The sequence below is a fragment of the Balaenoptera musculus genome, chromosome 10 (genome assembly GCF_009873245.2).
Source record: "Balaenoptera musculus isolate JJ_BM4_2016_0621 chromosome 10, mBalMus1.pri.v3, whole genome shotgun sequence".
Lineage (NCBI taxonomy): Eukaryota > Metazoa > Chordata > Mammalia > Artiodactyla > Balaenopteridae > Balaenoptera > Balaenoptera musculus.
The window spans coordinates 17,638,354-17,655,896 of record NC_045794.1 but is presented as its reverse complement, the minus strand read 5'-3'; the positions used below and the strand labels follow the sequence as shown (position 1 = coordinate 17,655,896).

Sequence of the window (17,543 nt, the reverse complement as noted above, 5' to 3'; positions counted from 1 at the left end):
TAATCCAAATGTTCTTTACTAAGAGACAAAGGTGAGGGTTTCAGAGATGTTACGGAACCTTGCCTCAGTTCGGTATAGGTATTTTTGGAATGCATAAATGAGTTATTCTACTTAACAAGACTTTAAGCTTTCTCAGTAGGCTATGATTTTAAAATAACTGAGTAATGACATAGATAAATTTTATTTAAGAGGAGATGCTTATTTTGAATCATTGCCTTTACAATATTGTGCCCCTTTCAAATAACCCACCCCTTCTATTGTTCTACCCACTTGTCGAACTATATTTGAAATGCCTCTGAAGCTGCCTTCAGACAGTTTGTTGATTTGGATTTGATGGCTTCCCTTGTGGCAAATCACTTTCCTTTCGTTGTTCATTTCAGTATGGGATATTGCTAGAAAATGTGCTGTTTCTGAAGACTGGTACCTCCCTTGCATCAGCTGTAAGCTTAGGAACTCTGGAGTGTGATCCCTGCTCAATACTATGTGCTCTTGAGATATATTATAGTAATAAGCCCTCTTTGTTATGGATTATTGAAATCTTTCACTTTTCAATCTCATCTCCAATAATACAAGTCATGTGTTGTCCGTGCTGGCAATAGAGGTGATATAATTTTGAACAAAAACATTAAAGGACCCTGATTTATTACAACTAGCTCTATTTTCTTATACTCTTAGTCAGTCAGGACTTTATCTAAGGTACGATGATACTGACTTTGTAGCATAGTTTGACATTAACATCTCCATTACGTAGGATTTGATCAGGAAGCAGAGCCACTATGAGCGATATAAGGGACTGACTGTGGGGATTCTACTTGGTGTGAATATGGGAAGTGGTTAAGCTCTTTCTTTCTGTCTGTTGCCTGTGTGTCTGGAGGTGGGCCCAAGGTTGGCGGAGCCAGCAGTTAGGAAGAGAAGACGCATATGCAGTGGGGAATGCCCACAGAAACTGCTCCCCATGAAGATGAATCTTACCGAAACCTATATCAGTCTCTTATTGCCTCAGAGCCTCCAGTGTAGGTGATGCAGGACCTGTCAAAATGCTCGCGTCCTTCCCCATGGAGTTGCATATGACCTGGCTGGGTGTTCAGAGAAGCCAAGGGAGGAGAACCACAGGATCCTAGAGGAGCTGCAGGCCCTGCTGTTTCCCTACGGATATCTAGCAGCAGCTGTAATCATGGACCCAGCTGCTGCCCCATGCCAGTGAGGTCACCAGGCCTGACCTTGCACTGACCTTCTTAAATATGGAAAATATGGCGACGGCTTCACTTCCACCTCCTACATCTCTGGCTCCCCAACATGATACAGCTGTCCCTGGTCCAACCAAATATACACTGATCATCTCCTCTGAAGAGGACAGGCTTTCTTTTTATTCATCTTTGGGTGATGCTCATTCCTCTTCTTGCTGAATCACATCCTTCTTGATAATCTTCTAACTTAAATCCTGAGATATGAGGTTAGCGACTATTAACACTTTTTATTTTAGAGTTTAGGGGAATGGGAGCAGGAACATCAATCAACCCATCCATCCATCCATCAACCAACCAACCAACCAACCAACCACCAACAAGAAAAACCCAAATTTGGCTTATATAGGAATATCAAAATAAGGGAGAAATGCTTATAGCTACTACAGTTCTTGGTTCTCACCTGATCATGGAGTCATAGCTATTATTTTATAACTGCCTTTTCAACTTCTCATTCCATAGCTTTTTTTTTTTAATTTTATTTATTTATTTATGGCTGTGTTGGGTCTTCGTTTCTGTGCGAGGCCTTTCTCTAGTTGCGGCAAGTGGGGGCCACTCTTCATTGTGGTGCACGGGCCTCTCACTATCGCGGCCTCTCTTGTTGTGGAGCACAGGCTCCAGACACGCAGGCTCAGCAATTGTGGCTCACGGGCCTAGTCGCTCCGCGGCATGTGGGATCTTCCCAGACCAGGGCTCGAGCCCGTGTCCCCTGCATTGGCAGGCAGACTCTCAACCACTGCGCCACCAGGGAAACCCCTCCATAGCCTTTTGTTCTCAGCAAGCAGCTCACCTGGTCATGGGGCCTTGCCTGGTGGGATTTGCCTTAGCAGTTTGCTTGTAGTGAGTTTTGGTAGTTTTCCATTAACTCTAATCAGAGGAGATGGGAATACCAAAAGACAGCCTAGAGGATCCCCTCCGTTCCAGACACACTTCTTCTCACCTCTGCAGTGTCACAGCAATCCAATTCCCTTTAATAGTCAGAATCACTCACCCCAGCCAGTCCAGTAACCCCCTTCTTGGCCTGTTGATTTCCTGTCATGAGGAACGCAAACTGGCCAAGTGGTAGTCAACTTCCAGTTAAATGGAACCGTTGCTTTATCTCCTGGTAGAAGAGTTCTTCCTTGCTAAGACCTCTAGACCAGCAGAGTCCAAAGTTTCAGGGATGGGAAGCAAACACTTCACTAGTGGATCCTGGCAGTGGGAAGAGCACTGTTCACTGTTGTGATGGGTAAGCACACTTATCTGCCTTCCACTTGGTCTTTCCTACCATAATCGTCCTTACTCTTGGGTCAGGAGACCAATGTGTGAACTCAGCCAGTTGCTGAATATATCTGTTCTAATTATGCCTGCTGGAACTGGGGAAGTAACCACAGAGTAGGTTAGAGGACCTCCTAGCCCACTGTATGATGCACCCAAGCAAAACTGCATTGATCATCGGCTTTGCTTAAGTCTAGTCCCTACTCTGACTGGTGGATCACCATGGCATTTTAGTTCTCCAGGAATTATCAGTTTAGAGTTGATGTCTGGTAGTTTCTGAGAAGTTATTTTCCTTTTCCCAATACACAATTACCTTGATAAGTTTCTCCGGAGAAGGATAGTGGAAAGATTTACCACATACATTTTTAGCTGTGTGGGAGAGCCCTTTTTCAAAGGGCCCCACTTCCACTTTATACAAGGGACTCTAGGTCTATAAACTGGCCATTTCCGGGAACTGGTTGAAGGACTAGGGCTCCGTTGCGGTCATTCAAATCAGGCTTGTGTTTACCAGAATCAGGCCTTTGTATTCTGCCTGGACAGATCAAGTCCTCTATTTCCATTTCAGACATCACGATCAACTAGCTACTGCCAGAGATCTCTGTGGGTCAGACTGTTCTACTCTATTGCCCGGCATGGCAGCCACATCCACCTTTCCTCTGGTCGTGAACTGAATTGCCAGCCTTTAGCCCCCATGTCTTAGAATCCATCATTCTCGTTGATTCAGGTAGTCTAGTTCAAAGGCAGTACTTCCCATGGTCATTCCTGGCTTACAGAGAACAGCCACTCCAGCCCTCTTCCCGGATGCTGGGGCTCCCCTCATGAATGCATTTCTTTCAGGCTTGGTGAAGGGAGGATCCTCTGGGTCCTGCTGGGGGACCGGACCACGGGAGAGTGGACGATCAACCCACCTGATAATCCACTCTAGCACTCCCATCTCCCTAAGCCTCAGGTTTCCCTCCTTTAGAGCATACCCAGGAGGTCCTAGCCTTTCCACTTCATTGGTACCTCCACCTGTGTCATTCCACCCCAACTTTCTGATATTCATCTTTGGGACCTGCTAAGTAAATTATTAGAGCCACTCCTGGCCACTATATTTAGCACACTAAATCTAGAATTTCTTTCTTTCTTTCTTTTTTTTTTTAAATTTTGTTGTTGGACTATGTCCTGTCTTTTTTTTTTTTTTTTTTTTTAAATAAATTTCTCTAGTTGCGGCGAGCGGGGTCTACTCTTCATTGCGGTGCACGGGCTTCTCGTTGCGGTGGCTTCTAGCTCTAGGCGTGTGGGCTTCAGTAGTTGTGGCATGCGGGCTCAGTAGTTGTGGCACGCGGGCTCTAGAGCGCAGGCTCAGTAGTTGTGTCGCACGGGCTTAGTTGCTCTGTGGCCTGTGGGATCGTCCCGGACCGGGGCTCGAACCTGTGTCCCCTGCATTGGCAGGCGGATTCTTTACCACTGCACCACCAGGCAAGTCCCTAAATCCAGAATTTCTTATTGAGTCCACACCAGTAAATTTGGCTTCGTTCAATATTGTATGCTGTCCACCTTGATTTAGTAGCCTTAGGACCTATTCCCACGTATATGCTATAGTTTCTGGTGATAGATATTGGCAAATGCAGCTCTTTTGGTGTGTTTCATGTTTTCTCACGGTTCACATTTGTATACCTCATCCTCTGGGGCCTCGTGGGTCTTGTAGCGCTGGGAGGTGGCGGGGGCAGATCCTGCGGGTGATTAGCATGCTCTTGCAGAGCACCTACCCCAGGAAAGACCATAACGGGCAGGAGGAGGCTGTTTCAGAAAGGGGAGGGGGGGTAAAAAAGACTTGGCAGAATTAGTGGCTCAAGGTCCCCTGCTTCATTGGAATCTGCCCACATGTTCCCATCCCGATTTCAGGGTCTCACTCCTTCCAAATCAATGTCCTAACTTTAACAGAAGAGTCCCTGTGAGGTTGGGAATTCAGTTTGTATCATAATTCAGCCACCTGCAGAATTTAAACTTGTTAGTATTCAGTAATCTCAGCCCTGTAGCTCCAGCATACTCGGAAGCAACCAACCAACCCCATAAATCTTCTGTGACAGCAAACACTTGGTCACCCAGAGCATTGCCTTCTCTAGATACTTAATTACTGGTGTCTATAGATGATAATTTAACTCCGTCTACTGCATGCTGTGGAATACCATTATCGCTTCTACCACTGCAAAGAGGGATCATTAATGCCCTTAAATCCAATCAGATCAGAGACTCAATTCCAGGTGACCCAGAAACGATTCAGAGAACCCATCTTTAAGGTTCTGTTCCTCTGGGACAACATTTGGCATTGGTTAGGGTTCCATCATAGAAGCTGAATCATTATGAGTGATATAAGGGATTTATGCCAGGGATTAGTCTCTATATGATCATGGGACCTGGTGAAGAAGTCCATTGCTAGTCTGGAAGTCACAAGAGCCAGCAGTAGGGACAGGAAGATGGATGTGGCATGTGGGAGGATAAGGAAGAGCTGAAACTCACTAGGACCAAGTGGAACCTGTGTGTCACTGGGACTCATGTGGTGTGTCACTATCCCCAAGGCTCTGACCTCCAGGCTGCTGGTGCCCTGCAGAAGAGCTGGTGCACTTGCCGCAGAAAGTTGCATGTGAACCTGGCCAAGGATTCAAAGAAGCTGAAGAAGCTGTGAGTAAACCTGCCCCTGTTTCTGCCCCCTGTCAACAAGGTGAGCCAGCAGATCAACGACAATGGGAGTGAGCTGCAGCAACACCTGACCTTATGCCAGCCTCCTGACTGTAAACCTGGCTGCTGTTTCATTTCCACAGACTTCCCTGGTGGCCAGCCCTAACCAAGAATCACGCAGGCGGTTGGTACAATACAAAGCCACTGGAGCATCCTATTTTAAATCACAACTGTAAGATTTCATCTCATGAAAGGCATTAAGACTGGACACTGATTGGGAATTCCCTGGCGGTCTGGTGGTTAGGACTCTGCGCTTTCACTGCCGAGGGCCAGGGTTCAGTCCCTAGTCGGGGAACTGAGATCCCGCGAGCCATGCAGCATGGCCAAGAAAAAAAACAAACAAAAACAAAACAAAAACTGGACACTGATTAATGCAGGCAGATGTTTTAGAAAACACCAATCTATAAAATTTTTCTAGCTTCCACTGATGTGATGTCAAAAGAAATCTCACTTTGACTTTAACATTTGGACTGATGAGAGTCATACGTTAAGGCTTCTTTATAAGTTAGCATGCTGGCCTTGTAATGCCAATTCCAGTACCACGCTTGATTTCTCTCTTTACTGTTACATCATTGTGTTTATAATCACCGACTCCTTACCATGTCACAGTATGAACCCAAATATGAATGTTTTTGTAAAATGATAGCTAGGTAGTTAGGGTATGACTTTTAAATAATTTCTTCTTGCTTCAAAGTCTGGTCACTTTACTGAAATGATTTAGGAGATGGTTGGACCACTGCCCTACAACATAATAAAAAAAACATTATTATTGATTAAATGCTTAACTGTGTGCCAGGTACTGTGTTAAGAACTTTCAATATGCTATCTCATTTAATTTGTTATAGTAGTTCTATGAAAGCTAGGTATTAATATTATCCCCATTTTACAGATAGGGAAATGGAGGCTCAGTTAAGTATAAGGTACTTCGTCTGAGGTCACTCAGCCAGTAAGAGGAAGACCTAAGATTTAACTTGGGTCTGTGTGGCTCCAAAACACATGCTTTTAACCACTCTGCTATACTACGATAAGTTTATAATTTTGATGGTGAGGAATACCCAAAAATCAATAATAAGGAAACCTAAAGTTGTGATTAACTCTGTCTGGTCATTATATCTTTTTTCCTCCCTCATAGCTCTAAGTGAGGAACTGGATTCTATAACCAGTGAGTTACATGCAGTGGACATTCAAATTCAAGAACTTCTGGAAAGGCAACAGGAGCTTATTCAGAAAAAAAATGTCCTAACAAAGAGGATAAAGCAGTGTTTAGAGAATTCTGATGCTGGGGAGAGCAGCGAATGTGATTCTTCACCTGCCTCTTGGAATAAAGAAGGTTTGCTCTTTTTTTGTTGTTTTTCTTTTTATCTTTGCCAGTTTTGTTTCTTCTCAGTTCTATGAACTGGAATTAAATCATTGTGCCTGGGTCAGTGCTTTCTAGTAGCTTAAGAGTTGAAACTGGCCATTCCTTAAGTGGCAGGGGAACTTGGAGGCAGACCATTCTTTACCCATGTTCTTTTTAAATGAAGCCTTTATTATTCAGAATGTATTATTTTGTCCAAATATGGTTTCAGCAACATTAATCGGTGCTTGGAAAAATAAGATATTTATTTAACTCAATTTTCTAGGTTTTAACTAGAAAAAAATTAAACAATTGAGAAAAAAATTCAAACTCCTCGTTAAAGTGTAGTTCATTCTCCTGCCCTAGTGAACAAACCTTTCTTGATTCAGGATCTTGCCAAGCATCTTGTTTACCATTAATTGTGGAATACTATAACTCTCGAAAGAATTGAATTGCTTTTGTGGGCCTTTTTTTCCAGTGTTCATTTTTAAACAAGATATTTACACCAAAAATTTCAGGTAATCGTTAACTTTGTTCACTATAGTTGAGTTTTCTATAATGCTATGAATTTCCTGGTGGACATGCAGACTGTGTTTTAAATACCTGACCAAGCACCTTTCTTCCTCTGTAAGTTATTTATCACCGGCAAAGTTTGTCATTTTTTTCTGATGTACTTTTTTTTTTAAGAAATCTACTTTAAATTTATATATTTATTTATTTATGGCTGTGTTGGGTCTTCGTTTCTGTGCGAGGGCTTTCTCTAGTTGTGGCAAGCGGGGACCACTCTTCATTGTGGTGCGCGGGCCTCTCACTATCGCGGCCTCTCTTGTTGCGGAGCACATGCTCCAGACGCGCAGGCTCAGTAATTGTGGCTCACGGGCCCAGTTGCTCCGCGGCATGTGGGATCTTCCCAGATCAGGGCTCGAACCCGTGTCCCCTGCATTGGCAGGCAGATTCTCAACCACTGCGCCACCAGGGAAACCCTGATGTACTTTTTCTTATGATATATCATTAAATTTGATTTTGCTTAGCATCGTGAATTAAACAGATCTCAAAATTATTATTATAAAAGTTAAATTGTCCATAGTATTAAAAGTCTTATATATTGATCTGATTCTTCTCTATTATAAAAACGGCCATTCACATTTGTGTCTCATTCATAATCCTGAATAGTTCTAATCTATCTGGTTTGTTTTTCTCTTTCTAGATTTCCCATGGTCTGGTAAAGTTAAAGATGTTCTGCAAAATGTCTTTAAACTGCAGAAGTTCAGGTCACTTCAGCTGGAAACGATTAATGTAACAATGTCTGGAAAGGAGGTATTTCTCGTTATGCCTACAGGTGGGGGAAAGAGCTTATGCTACCAGTTACCAGCGTTATGTTCAGATGGTGGGTATTAATCAACATTAATTTAACGTGAAGAAACATCGTTTCTCTGAATATATCTTTAAGTCTTTAAAAAAAATGTCTAGCCCTATATTTGCCAAAATCAAGTGCATTTTTGTTTGATTTGTCTCTCCACTAATAGACATTTAAAGGATTCACCTAGAGAGGGAATGTTAAAGACTCTGAGAGTAATTCATTCTTTTATCTGGTTCCTGAAACATCATTAAAAAACATGTTGTAGGAGAAAAAGCACTAGAAAAGGAGTCGGTAGGCCTGGAGTCGAACCCCAGGTCTTTGTGGAGTGTCTGCTGTGGAGTTAGGCCCTGGAGATACTGGAGTCAGCAAATGTACGTGGTCCGCGTTTTCATAGAGCTCAGTGGCCAGCAGTGCTTTCTCAAACTTTAATGTGCATAAGAATCAGCTGGTAATCTGATCAACATGCAGATTCTAATTTAGAGTGAGGCCCAAGAGCTTGCATTTCTGACAGGCCCTCCGATGACACTCATGCTGCTGTTTGGGGACTAGCAGGGGTATAGAGCAGGGTCAGCGGACTTCTCCTCGAAGAGCCAGTCAGTAAATGGGACAGGCTCTGCGGTCCGTGAGGTCTCTGCCAACTGCTCAGCTGCCAGTGTAGCAGGAAAGCAGCCACAGACGATAGGTAAAGGGCTGGCTGTGGCTGTGTTCCAGGAAAACCTTATTTACAAAATCAAGCAACCGGCCCTTAGTTTCTTGACCCCTGGTCTAGCGAATACAGCTTAATTGCAAGCAATTGCATTAAAGGTTTTGTGATAAAGGTTTTAATAGGGAATTAAGTCAGTGCAAAGATCTGGTCTAGGGGCTGTTAGGGAAGGCCTGAGAAAGTGGCATTTTTTTTTTTTTTAATTGTTTTTTCATTGAAGTATAGTTGATTTACAATGTTGTGTTTCAGGTGTACAGCAAAGTGATTCAGTTATACATATATATGTATATATATTTTTTCAGATTCTTTTCCCTTATAGGTTATTACAAAATATTGAGTAGAGTTTCCTGTGCTCTGCAGCAGGTCCTTGTTGGTTATCTATTTTATATGTACTAGTGTGTATATGTTAACCCCAAACTCCTAATTTATCCCTCCCTTACCCTTTCCCCTTTGGTAACTGTAAGTTTGTTTTCTGTGTCTGTGGGTCTGTTTCTGTTTTGTAAATAAGTTCATTTGTATCTTTTTTTTTTTTTTTTAAGATTCCACACATAAGTGGTATATGATATTCGTCTTTCTATGTCTGGCTTACTTCACTTAGTATGATAATCTCTAGGTCCATCCATGTTGCTGCAAATGGCATTATTTCATTCTTTTTTATGGCCGAGTAATATTTCATTGTGTGTGTGTGTGTGTGTGTGTGTGTGTGTGTGTGTGTGTGTGTGTGTGTGTGTGCCTAAAAGTGAGAGAACATGCATGGTGTGGGGTATTCAGTAACCTGGAAGCATTTTAATGTGGCAGGCAGTGAGGGGCAAGACATGTGGAAAGAGTCTTTAAAGATATTTTAAAAACTTTTCCTTAGATGAGTGGAAAGCTATTGAAGGGTCTTAAACAGGTAAGAACTTGTCAGATTTGTGGTTTAGAAGGATAATTCCAGCAGATGGAGGAATTCCAGAAATATTTAGGAGGTAGGTTCAGTAGGACTTGGTTTTCACTGGATACAGGACTAGGAGAAGAGATAGTCTAGCTGCCCAGATTTGAGGCTGGGACAGATGGTGAAGTTGTTCACTGAAACAGGGTACATTGGAGAAAGAACTTATTTGGGAATGGAGAGGGAAGGTGATGAATTTAATTTGGGGCCTGTTGAATTTATGATGCCTGCAAGATATCCAGGTAGAATTGTCCTCTGAGTAGGAGGATGTTTGAGTGGAAAGCTTGGGTCCGAGAGATCTGTGGTTGCTGGGTTGGAGGCTGTTAGTATGCAGATGGCTATTGAAGCGAATTATATCATCCAGAGCAATGTGAGAAGAGAAGAGCGCCCAGAACAGAAACCAGAACACCAAGAGTTTAGGGATAAACAGAGAAAGAGGGCCTTACAGAGAAGGCTAAGACAGAGTAACAAAGTGTAGGAGGGTAGTCAGGAGAGTATGGTATTATCGGAAGCCTGGAGAAGGGAGTATTTCAAGCAGGGAGTAGTTAATAGTGATGACTGTTGGGAAAAGGTCAAATAAAATAAGGACATGGAAGTTTCAGTGGACTTAGTGACAAGGGACTCAAATATGACCTTGGCTAGAGCAGCTTCAGTAAAATGGTTGGGTGGCAACCAAAGAGCAATTGTTTGGGAGTGAGTAGGAGTGAGGAAGTGGGACCTGTGAAAGGGACACTCCTGGGAAAGAATTGCTATGTAGGGAAAAAGACAGGGGGCCCTGAATTAGGTGTTCAGGGTTTCTTCAAATTTGAGAGAGACTTGACCGTGTTTAAACGTAATGAGGGACTTCCCTGGTGGTCCAGTGGTTAAGACTCTGCACTTCCACTGCAGGGGGCAAGGGTTTGATCCCCGGTCGGGGAACTAAGATCCTACATGCCATATAGGGTGGCCAAAAAATAAGATAAAATAAGATAAGATGATAAGATAAAATAAAATAGTAATGAGAAAGTGCCAGTAATGAGGGAGAAAGTGAAAATACAGGAGAGAGGACTAATTGAGAGGGTAAAATCCTTGATAAGGTCTTAATCTTGAGTATATTGTTTAAACTGGTCTGCTTTCTGCCCTAGGTTCTTTTAAGGAACAAACTACAGAAACATAAGAACGTAGGATTTTAACAATGTAGAATAGCTTTTGTAGCTGCTGCAAACAATTTCAGTTCTCAGAGAAAGGGGATATATTATGAGAACTTGAGTCAGTCAATAAACCGTTCACTGATTTCTGCTCGACTAAATTAATCTGGTGCAGTAAGTGAATGGATACTCATGTAACTATCATTCTAGATGATACAAGTTGCTATGTTTTCTTTGGAAAGCTAACTAGATAGTATTTGACTTGATTTATATCATTTTACTGAGATTACCAATACTGAATGTTAAAAATGATAGTAAATTCAAAATGATAACATCTATCTATATTTTTATAAGACTGATAGGGTGAGAGATTTCTGTTTATCTTATATCTGCTTATTTGGCTATTGTTTATTCGTATCTACCTCCTTTATTAATGAGGGTAAAAAATAACATGGTCTATTGCTGAGGCTGCATTGAAAATCAGTCCGAATTGATGGGCAGGGCCACAAGTTACAGTAAAGAAGGTAAACTCATTCTGGTGGTGATGTAAAATTTAAAGTGGATTTCTTTCTCTTTTAGGTTTTACACTCGTGATTTGCCCATTGATCTCCCTTATGGAAGACCAATTAATGGTTTTGAAACAATTAGGAATTTCAGCTACCATGTTAAATGCTTCTAGTTCTAAGGTATGCGTTTGTGGCTTTTATTGTATCTTATTTTTAATTTACACTCTTCATTGAAGTAGGAACCTTAGCTACAATTGAGTTGCTTATAAAATTAAAAAACTGATAACTGTTTACGTTGGAGTCGAAAATTACTGCTCATAGGCCAGTTCTAGCCCACTGCCTATTGTGTGTGGTCCGTGAAGTAAGATTAGTTTTTATATTTTTAAATGGTTAAAAAAAAATCAAAAGAAGAATAGTATTTTGTGAAGTGTGAAAGTTACATGAAATTCAAATTTCAGTGGCCATAAATAAAGTTCTGTTGGAACAGAATCATGCTGGTTCTTTTATGTGTAGTCTGTGACTGCTTTCACGCTGTAACGGCAGAGTTGAGTAGCTGTGATATGGACCACAACACCTAATATTTTCTATCTGGCACTTTACAGGAAATATTTGCTGACTGTTTTATAATATCCATTCTAAAATAGTGAGCAAGAATTTCTTATTATGCAATATAATTAAATACAAAAAATCAATTAGTAACAAGATACCCAACCCCTGTGGAATTTCTTCTGTTTGGGAATGGACTCTCTTACCTTTATCTGTAGAATAAAGCATTTCCAAGGTGTTTGTTTTTTTTTTTTTTTCATGTTCCCCATCATCCTGAAGCAGCTGGCTTGATAGAATGATGGAATGAACTTTTTTTTTTTTTTTTAATATTTATTTATTTATTTATTTATTTGGCTGTGTTGGATCTTCGTTTCTGTGCGAGGGCTTTTTCCAGTTGCGGCAAGCGGGAGCCACTCTTCATCGCGGTGCGCAGGCCTCTCACTATCGCGGCCTCTCCTATTGCAGAGCACAGGCTCCAGACGCGCAGGCTCAGTAGCTGTGGCTCACGGGCCCAGTTGCTCCGCGGCATATGGGATCTTCCCAGACCAGGGCTCGAACCCGTGTCCCCTGCATTGGCAGGCAGATTCTCAACCACTGCGCCACCAGGGAAGCCCAAGGTGTTTGTTTTTTTTTTTTTTTTTTAAATTTTATTTATTTATTTATTTTTGGCTGCGTTGGGTCTTCGTTTCTGTGCGAGGGCTTTCTCTAGTTGCGGCAAGTGGGGGCCACTCTTCATCGCGGTGCGCGGGCCTCTCACTATCGCGGCCTCTCTCGTTGCGAAGCACAGGCTCCAGACACGCAGGCTCAGTAATTGTGGCTCACGGGCCTAGCTGCTCCGCGGCATGTGGGATCTTCCCAGACCAGGGCTCGAACCCGTGTCCCCTGCATTGGCAGGCAGATTCTCAACCACTGCGCCACCACGGAAGCCCAAGGTGTTTGTTTTTTTTTTTTTTTTTTTTTTTTTTTAAAAAGCATATTATTGAAAATTTTAAAAATATACAAAAGTAGAGAGAATAGTATAAAAACTGCCATGTATCCGTTAAGTACCTTTAACAGTTATCAGCATATGACCAATTTTTTTCGTCTGTATACCCCCAATTTCCCTTCCTGCCCACCCTTGATTTATTTATTTGAGACAAGTCCTAGACATCATATCATTTCAGTTGTAGCTTCTTCTTCAGTGTGTATCTCTAACATTTTAAAAAGGCAACTACAATGCCATTATCACATCTAAAAAATTTAGTATTAGTTCCTCAAAACCATCAAATAAAAAGATTCAGATTTCTGTCTCATCAAATGTCATTTTTTTAAATCATGGTCCAGATAAGGTTCATGCATTATGTTGTACTGGTTGATATATCCATAGGTTTCCCTTATTTCTTGTTTGTTTCCCATGCAAGTTATTGTTTAGGTTGGTTTTTTTGTTTGTTTTTTTGTCCTATACTTTCCTATATTTTGTCTCTTCCTGATTGTATTCTTGTGATGTTGTTTCACTTGTTCCTTTTAGTTAGGTCTAAAAGCTTGACTGTATTTGGGCTTTCTTTTCTTTTCTTTTTTTTTGGCAAGAGTATACTTTCCCCTGGTATCACTCAGGAGGTATATAATACCCAGTTATATTTTTGTGACATCAGCTTGATCAGTGGGTTCAGCTTATGTCTGCCTGCTCTATAATTATCAAGTTCTCTATCACCTTTTCATCTAATGGTTTTTAGCAGCCACCTGTGATTATTGCCTACCTTAGAGCATTATTTAATTAGGGGGTTACAAGATGATGATTTCTAATTCTCACTTTTTCTTATATTAGCTAGACTTTTTCTGTAAAAAAGAACTTTTTCCTTATTAACTCGTTGCAGATTGAAAGTTCTTTCCCTTTCTTTACCAATTTTCAGAAAGAGTTGGTTTTCCAGCATTCTCCAAAGGTGGTCAATAAGTTTTTTTTTTTTTTTTTCCCAAGTATCATTGTAAACTTATGGATTTTTAACATGTTTGCTGTCTTTTGATCCATAGTTATTATTCTTTTTTTATGGTGAAATAGTCCCATCTTTGAGTAGTGAGAGTCTATCTAAGGTGTCTCCTAAATCTAACTCATAGCTTTTGAGTCCTTGCTTTCTTTTATAACATATTCTGTGCTCATTTTGTATATTTGCTCCCAGACCTAAAGTCAGCTATGTCTTCAAGAAGCCCTGGTTCTCCTAGTCTTTCCCGTATAATTTTGTTTTATTTAAACTCTTGTGTCATTATAACTGCTTTCTCATTCACCAAAATGAATCTGTGGAGAACACTGCCTTCTCATATTGCACTTCTTTAAAACTGAAAAAGAGAGTAATAATAATGGAAAGTACAGTTGACCTTTAAACAACGTGAGGGTCGGGGGCCCCTAACCGTCCTCCACACAGTCAAAAATCTGCGGGTGACTTGTAGTCAGCTCTCCTCATTTCAGGGATTCAACCAACTGCAGATCGTGTAGTACTGTAGTATTTACTACTGAAAAGAATCTGCATATAAATGGACCCATGCAATTCAAATCTGAGTTGTTCCAGGGTCGACTATAGTTAGAAAGGTGCGATGATTACAAGTTCAGGCCATGTCACTACTGCTTGAAGAGTTGGAGAAAGAGAAAGGTATAAGTCCAGTTTTCTGGTTGCTTTCACTGACCATTCATAGGATGTGAGGACAACCTTTTTTCCCCTTGCTTCTGCACTTATTCTGCCAGAAGTTCTAGTATTTTTTGACACCTGCCCATTTCTGAGGAAATAGCCTTATGTTTGCTCCTCTAAGATTTCTGGGACATTTAGGACCCGCTGAAATATTTAGTACACTTTGGCCATTTCTTAACAAAACTAGGAATATCTTGAGGAGTTAACAAACTGCTTTGCTGGGATGATTGAAAGTATTTTGACTTTCTATCGCATTCACCACTTCTTTTGGTCCTAATTAGGTTAGAAGGAAAAAATACAACATCCAGTGTTCTAAATATTATAGAAAATAACAACAACACTAAGAACCTAACAGCTGTTAGTTCTTAAGATTTATTCTTGTTACATATGTAAGCGGTCCCCAACCTTTTTGGCACCAGGGACCAGTTTTGTGGAAGACAGTTTTTCCACGGATGGGGGTTAGGGGGGGTGGTGGTTTCAGGATGATTCAAGTGCATTACATTTACTGTGCACTTTATTACATTGTAGTATATAATGAACTAATTATACAGCTCACCATAGTGCTGACAGGAGGCAGAGCTCAGGCAGTGATGCGAGCGATGGAGAACAGCTGTAAATACAGATGAAGCTTTGCTCACTCGCCGCTCATCTCCTGCTGTGTGGCCCGGTTCCTAACAGGCCACGGACAGGTAGTGTTCCGTGGCCTGGGGGTTGGGGACCCCTGATATATATAATATATAAATATATGTATTTCATATTATAAAAATTTAATGAATAAGGTACTTCATAAAACCTAAATAGATTATGAGTAGATTTGATAACATCATTAAAGTAGCTAGTTCACACATGCATGAAATGATTTCAAATATAATGTTAAAAATGAATAAAACCCACCTTTATCACCATACCTATTGCATTGAGCTTACATTTTGGCATTTATTGTGAAAAATTTAGAATTATGCCTTTATGGAGTAAATGCTTATTGGAGTGTCTTCACATTCATTTTTTTGTTGTCTTTTTTGTCAAATGAGATTATTCTTTTATCAGCAGTCTGGATGTAAGTAAATAACTGAAATGCTGTTTGCACAGCTGCCATGAAGTTTACTACTGGTACATCATTTTGATTTTAATGCAGTAAACATCTGTTGCTAAAACAGCCCAAAGGCTGTTGCTTCTGAGTAATGAATGTCTTCATTTACCACTGAGTATTGCAGTCTGCTAGCTTAGCTCTACTATCATTGTGTCTGTGTTTCCTTTCAATAGGAGCATGTGAAATGGGTTCATGCTGAAATGGTAAATAAAAACTCCAAGCTAAAGCTAATTTATGTGACTCCAGAGAAAATTGCAAAAAGCAAAATGTTTATGTCAAGACTAGAAAAAGCCTATGAAGCAAGGAGATTTACCCGAATTGCTGTAGACGAAGTTCATTGCTGTAGTCAATGGGGACATGATTTCAGACCTGGTATGTATGTTGTATCTAGAAAACCCATTGATGCTAGGGACTGTTTTCTTACTCAGCTTTGCATGATGGAAATCCCTGCTTCCATTAAAATTATCTTCTTAGGTAGTTATTACTCATTTTTTCTTGCCTTAATATAAGGGGAGTCAAGAGGCAGAATCTTTGATCTCTTTACCCCTCACCCCCATGGTAGTGTTTATTAGTCTAATTGCCTTTATCTTTTGAAATGTGTGCTTATTAGCAAATATTATACCTTGCCATCTCTAGCCATAAAGGTTTACTGACCTCCAGATTCTCCTTCACATCTGTTGAGGAATTTGCATCTGCTTCAAATTTGTCTCTTTTAGTCATCCTTCTGGGTGTCTTTAGCACCCACTTCAGGATCTACACCCAGCTAACTCCTCAGTGTTATAGTTCTGTGGTATATTTTAGTAACCTTATTCTTTGCTTCTGCAACAGAATCCTACAGTCATAGCCTGAATCAGATTACTCAGATGTGTTCTATGCAAAAAAATCTGAAAATTAATTAAACTGTTTGGGTTTTTTTGCTGTTGAGCTGTATGAGCTCTTTATATATTTTGTATATTAACCAACCTCTTACCAGGTATATGATTTGCAAATATTTTCTCCCATTCCATAGGTTGCCTTTCATTATGTTAATGGTTTCCTTTGCTATACAGAAGCTTTTTAATTTGAGGCAACCCCACTTGTTTTTTTGTGTGTGAGTTTTTTTGCTTTTGTGCTATTGCTTTTGGCCTCAGATTCAAAAAATCATTGCCAAGACTGATGTCAAGGAGCTTATCTCATATGTTTTCATCTAGGAGTTTTATGGTTCCAGATATTACGTTCGAGTTTTTAATTCATCTTGAGTTGATTTTTGTATGTGGTGTAAGATAAGGGTCCAGTTTTATTCTTTTGCATGTGGCTGTCCAGTGTTCCCACCACCATTTATTGAAGAAACTATCATTTCCCCATTATATGTTCTTGGCTCCTTTGTAGTAACTTTATTGACTGTATATGCATGAGTTTATTTCTGGGCTCTCTATTCTGTCCCGTTACTTTAGCTATAGCTTTTATTTGTATGTTCTTATATTTTTATTACTGTAGCTTTGTAATATAGTTTGAAATCAGAAAGCGTAATACCTCTGGCTTTGTTCTTTCTCAGGATTGCTTTGGCTATTTGGGGTCTTTGTGGTCCATACAAACTTTAGGGTGGTTTTTCCTATTTCTGTGAAAAATGCCATTGGACTTTTGATAGGAATTGCACTGAATCTGTAGATTGCACTGGGTAGTTTGGACATTTTAACAATATTAATTTTTCCAGTTCATGAGCACAGAATATCTTTCCATTTGTTTGTATCTTCTTCAGTTTCATTCATCAGTGTCTTTTAGTTTTCAGTATAGAGGCATTTCACCTTCTTGGTTAAATTTATTCCTAGGGATTTTATTCTTTTTTGGTCTAGTTTAATTTCTCTTTCTGATAGTTGTTATTAGTGTGTAGAAACACAACTGATGTTTGTATTTTGATTTTGTATCCTGCAACTTCGCTGAATTTGTTTATAAGTTCTACAGGTTTTTGGTGGAGTCTTCAGGGTTTTCTATGTATAATATTATGTCATCTGCAAATAGTGAGTTTTACTTCTTTCATTCTGATTTGGATGCCTTTTATTTTGTTTTCTTACCTAATTATTGACTAGGA

At 40.4% G+C, this 17,543-nt stretch overlaps 1 protein-coding gene across 3 annotated transcripts in view; it reads left to right on the top strand.

Moving 5' to 3' along the window:
• RECQL (RecQ like helicase) overlaps nt 1-17,543 on the top strand; it is a 36,362-nt gene that overhangs the window by 4,198 nt on the left and 14,621 nt on the right. For all 3 annotated transcript variants that reach the window (XM_036865431.1, XM_036865432.1, XM_036865433.1), the window contains exons 3-6: nt 6,355-6,552; nt 7,766-7,945; nt 11,256-11,362; nt 15,649-15,847. In XM_036865431.1, the coding sequence (XP_036721326.1) occupies nt 6,355-6,552; nt 7,766-7,945; nt 11,256-11,362; nt 15,649-15,847 (684 nt within the window). The remainder of the gene's footprint in view (nt 1-6,354; nt 6,553-7,765; nt 7,946-11,255; nt 11,363-15,648; nt 15,848-17,543) is intronic.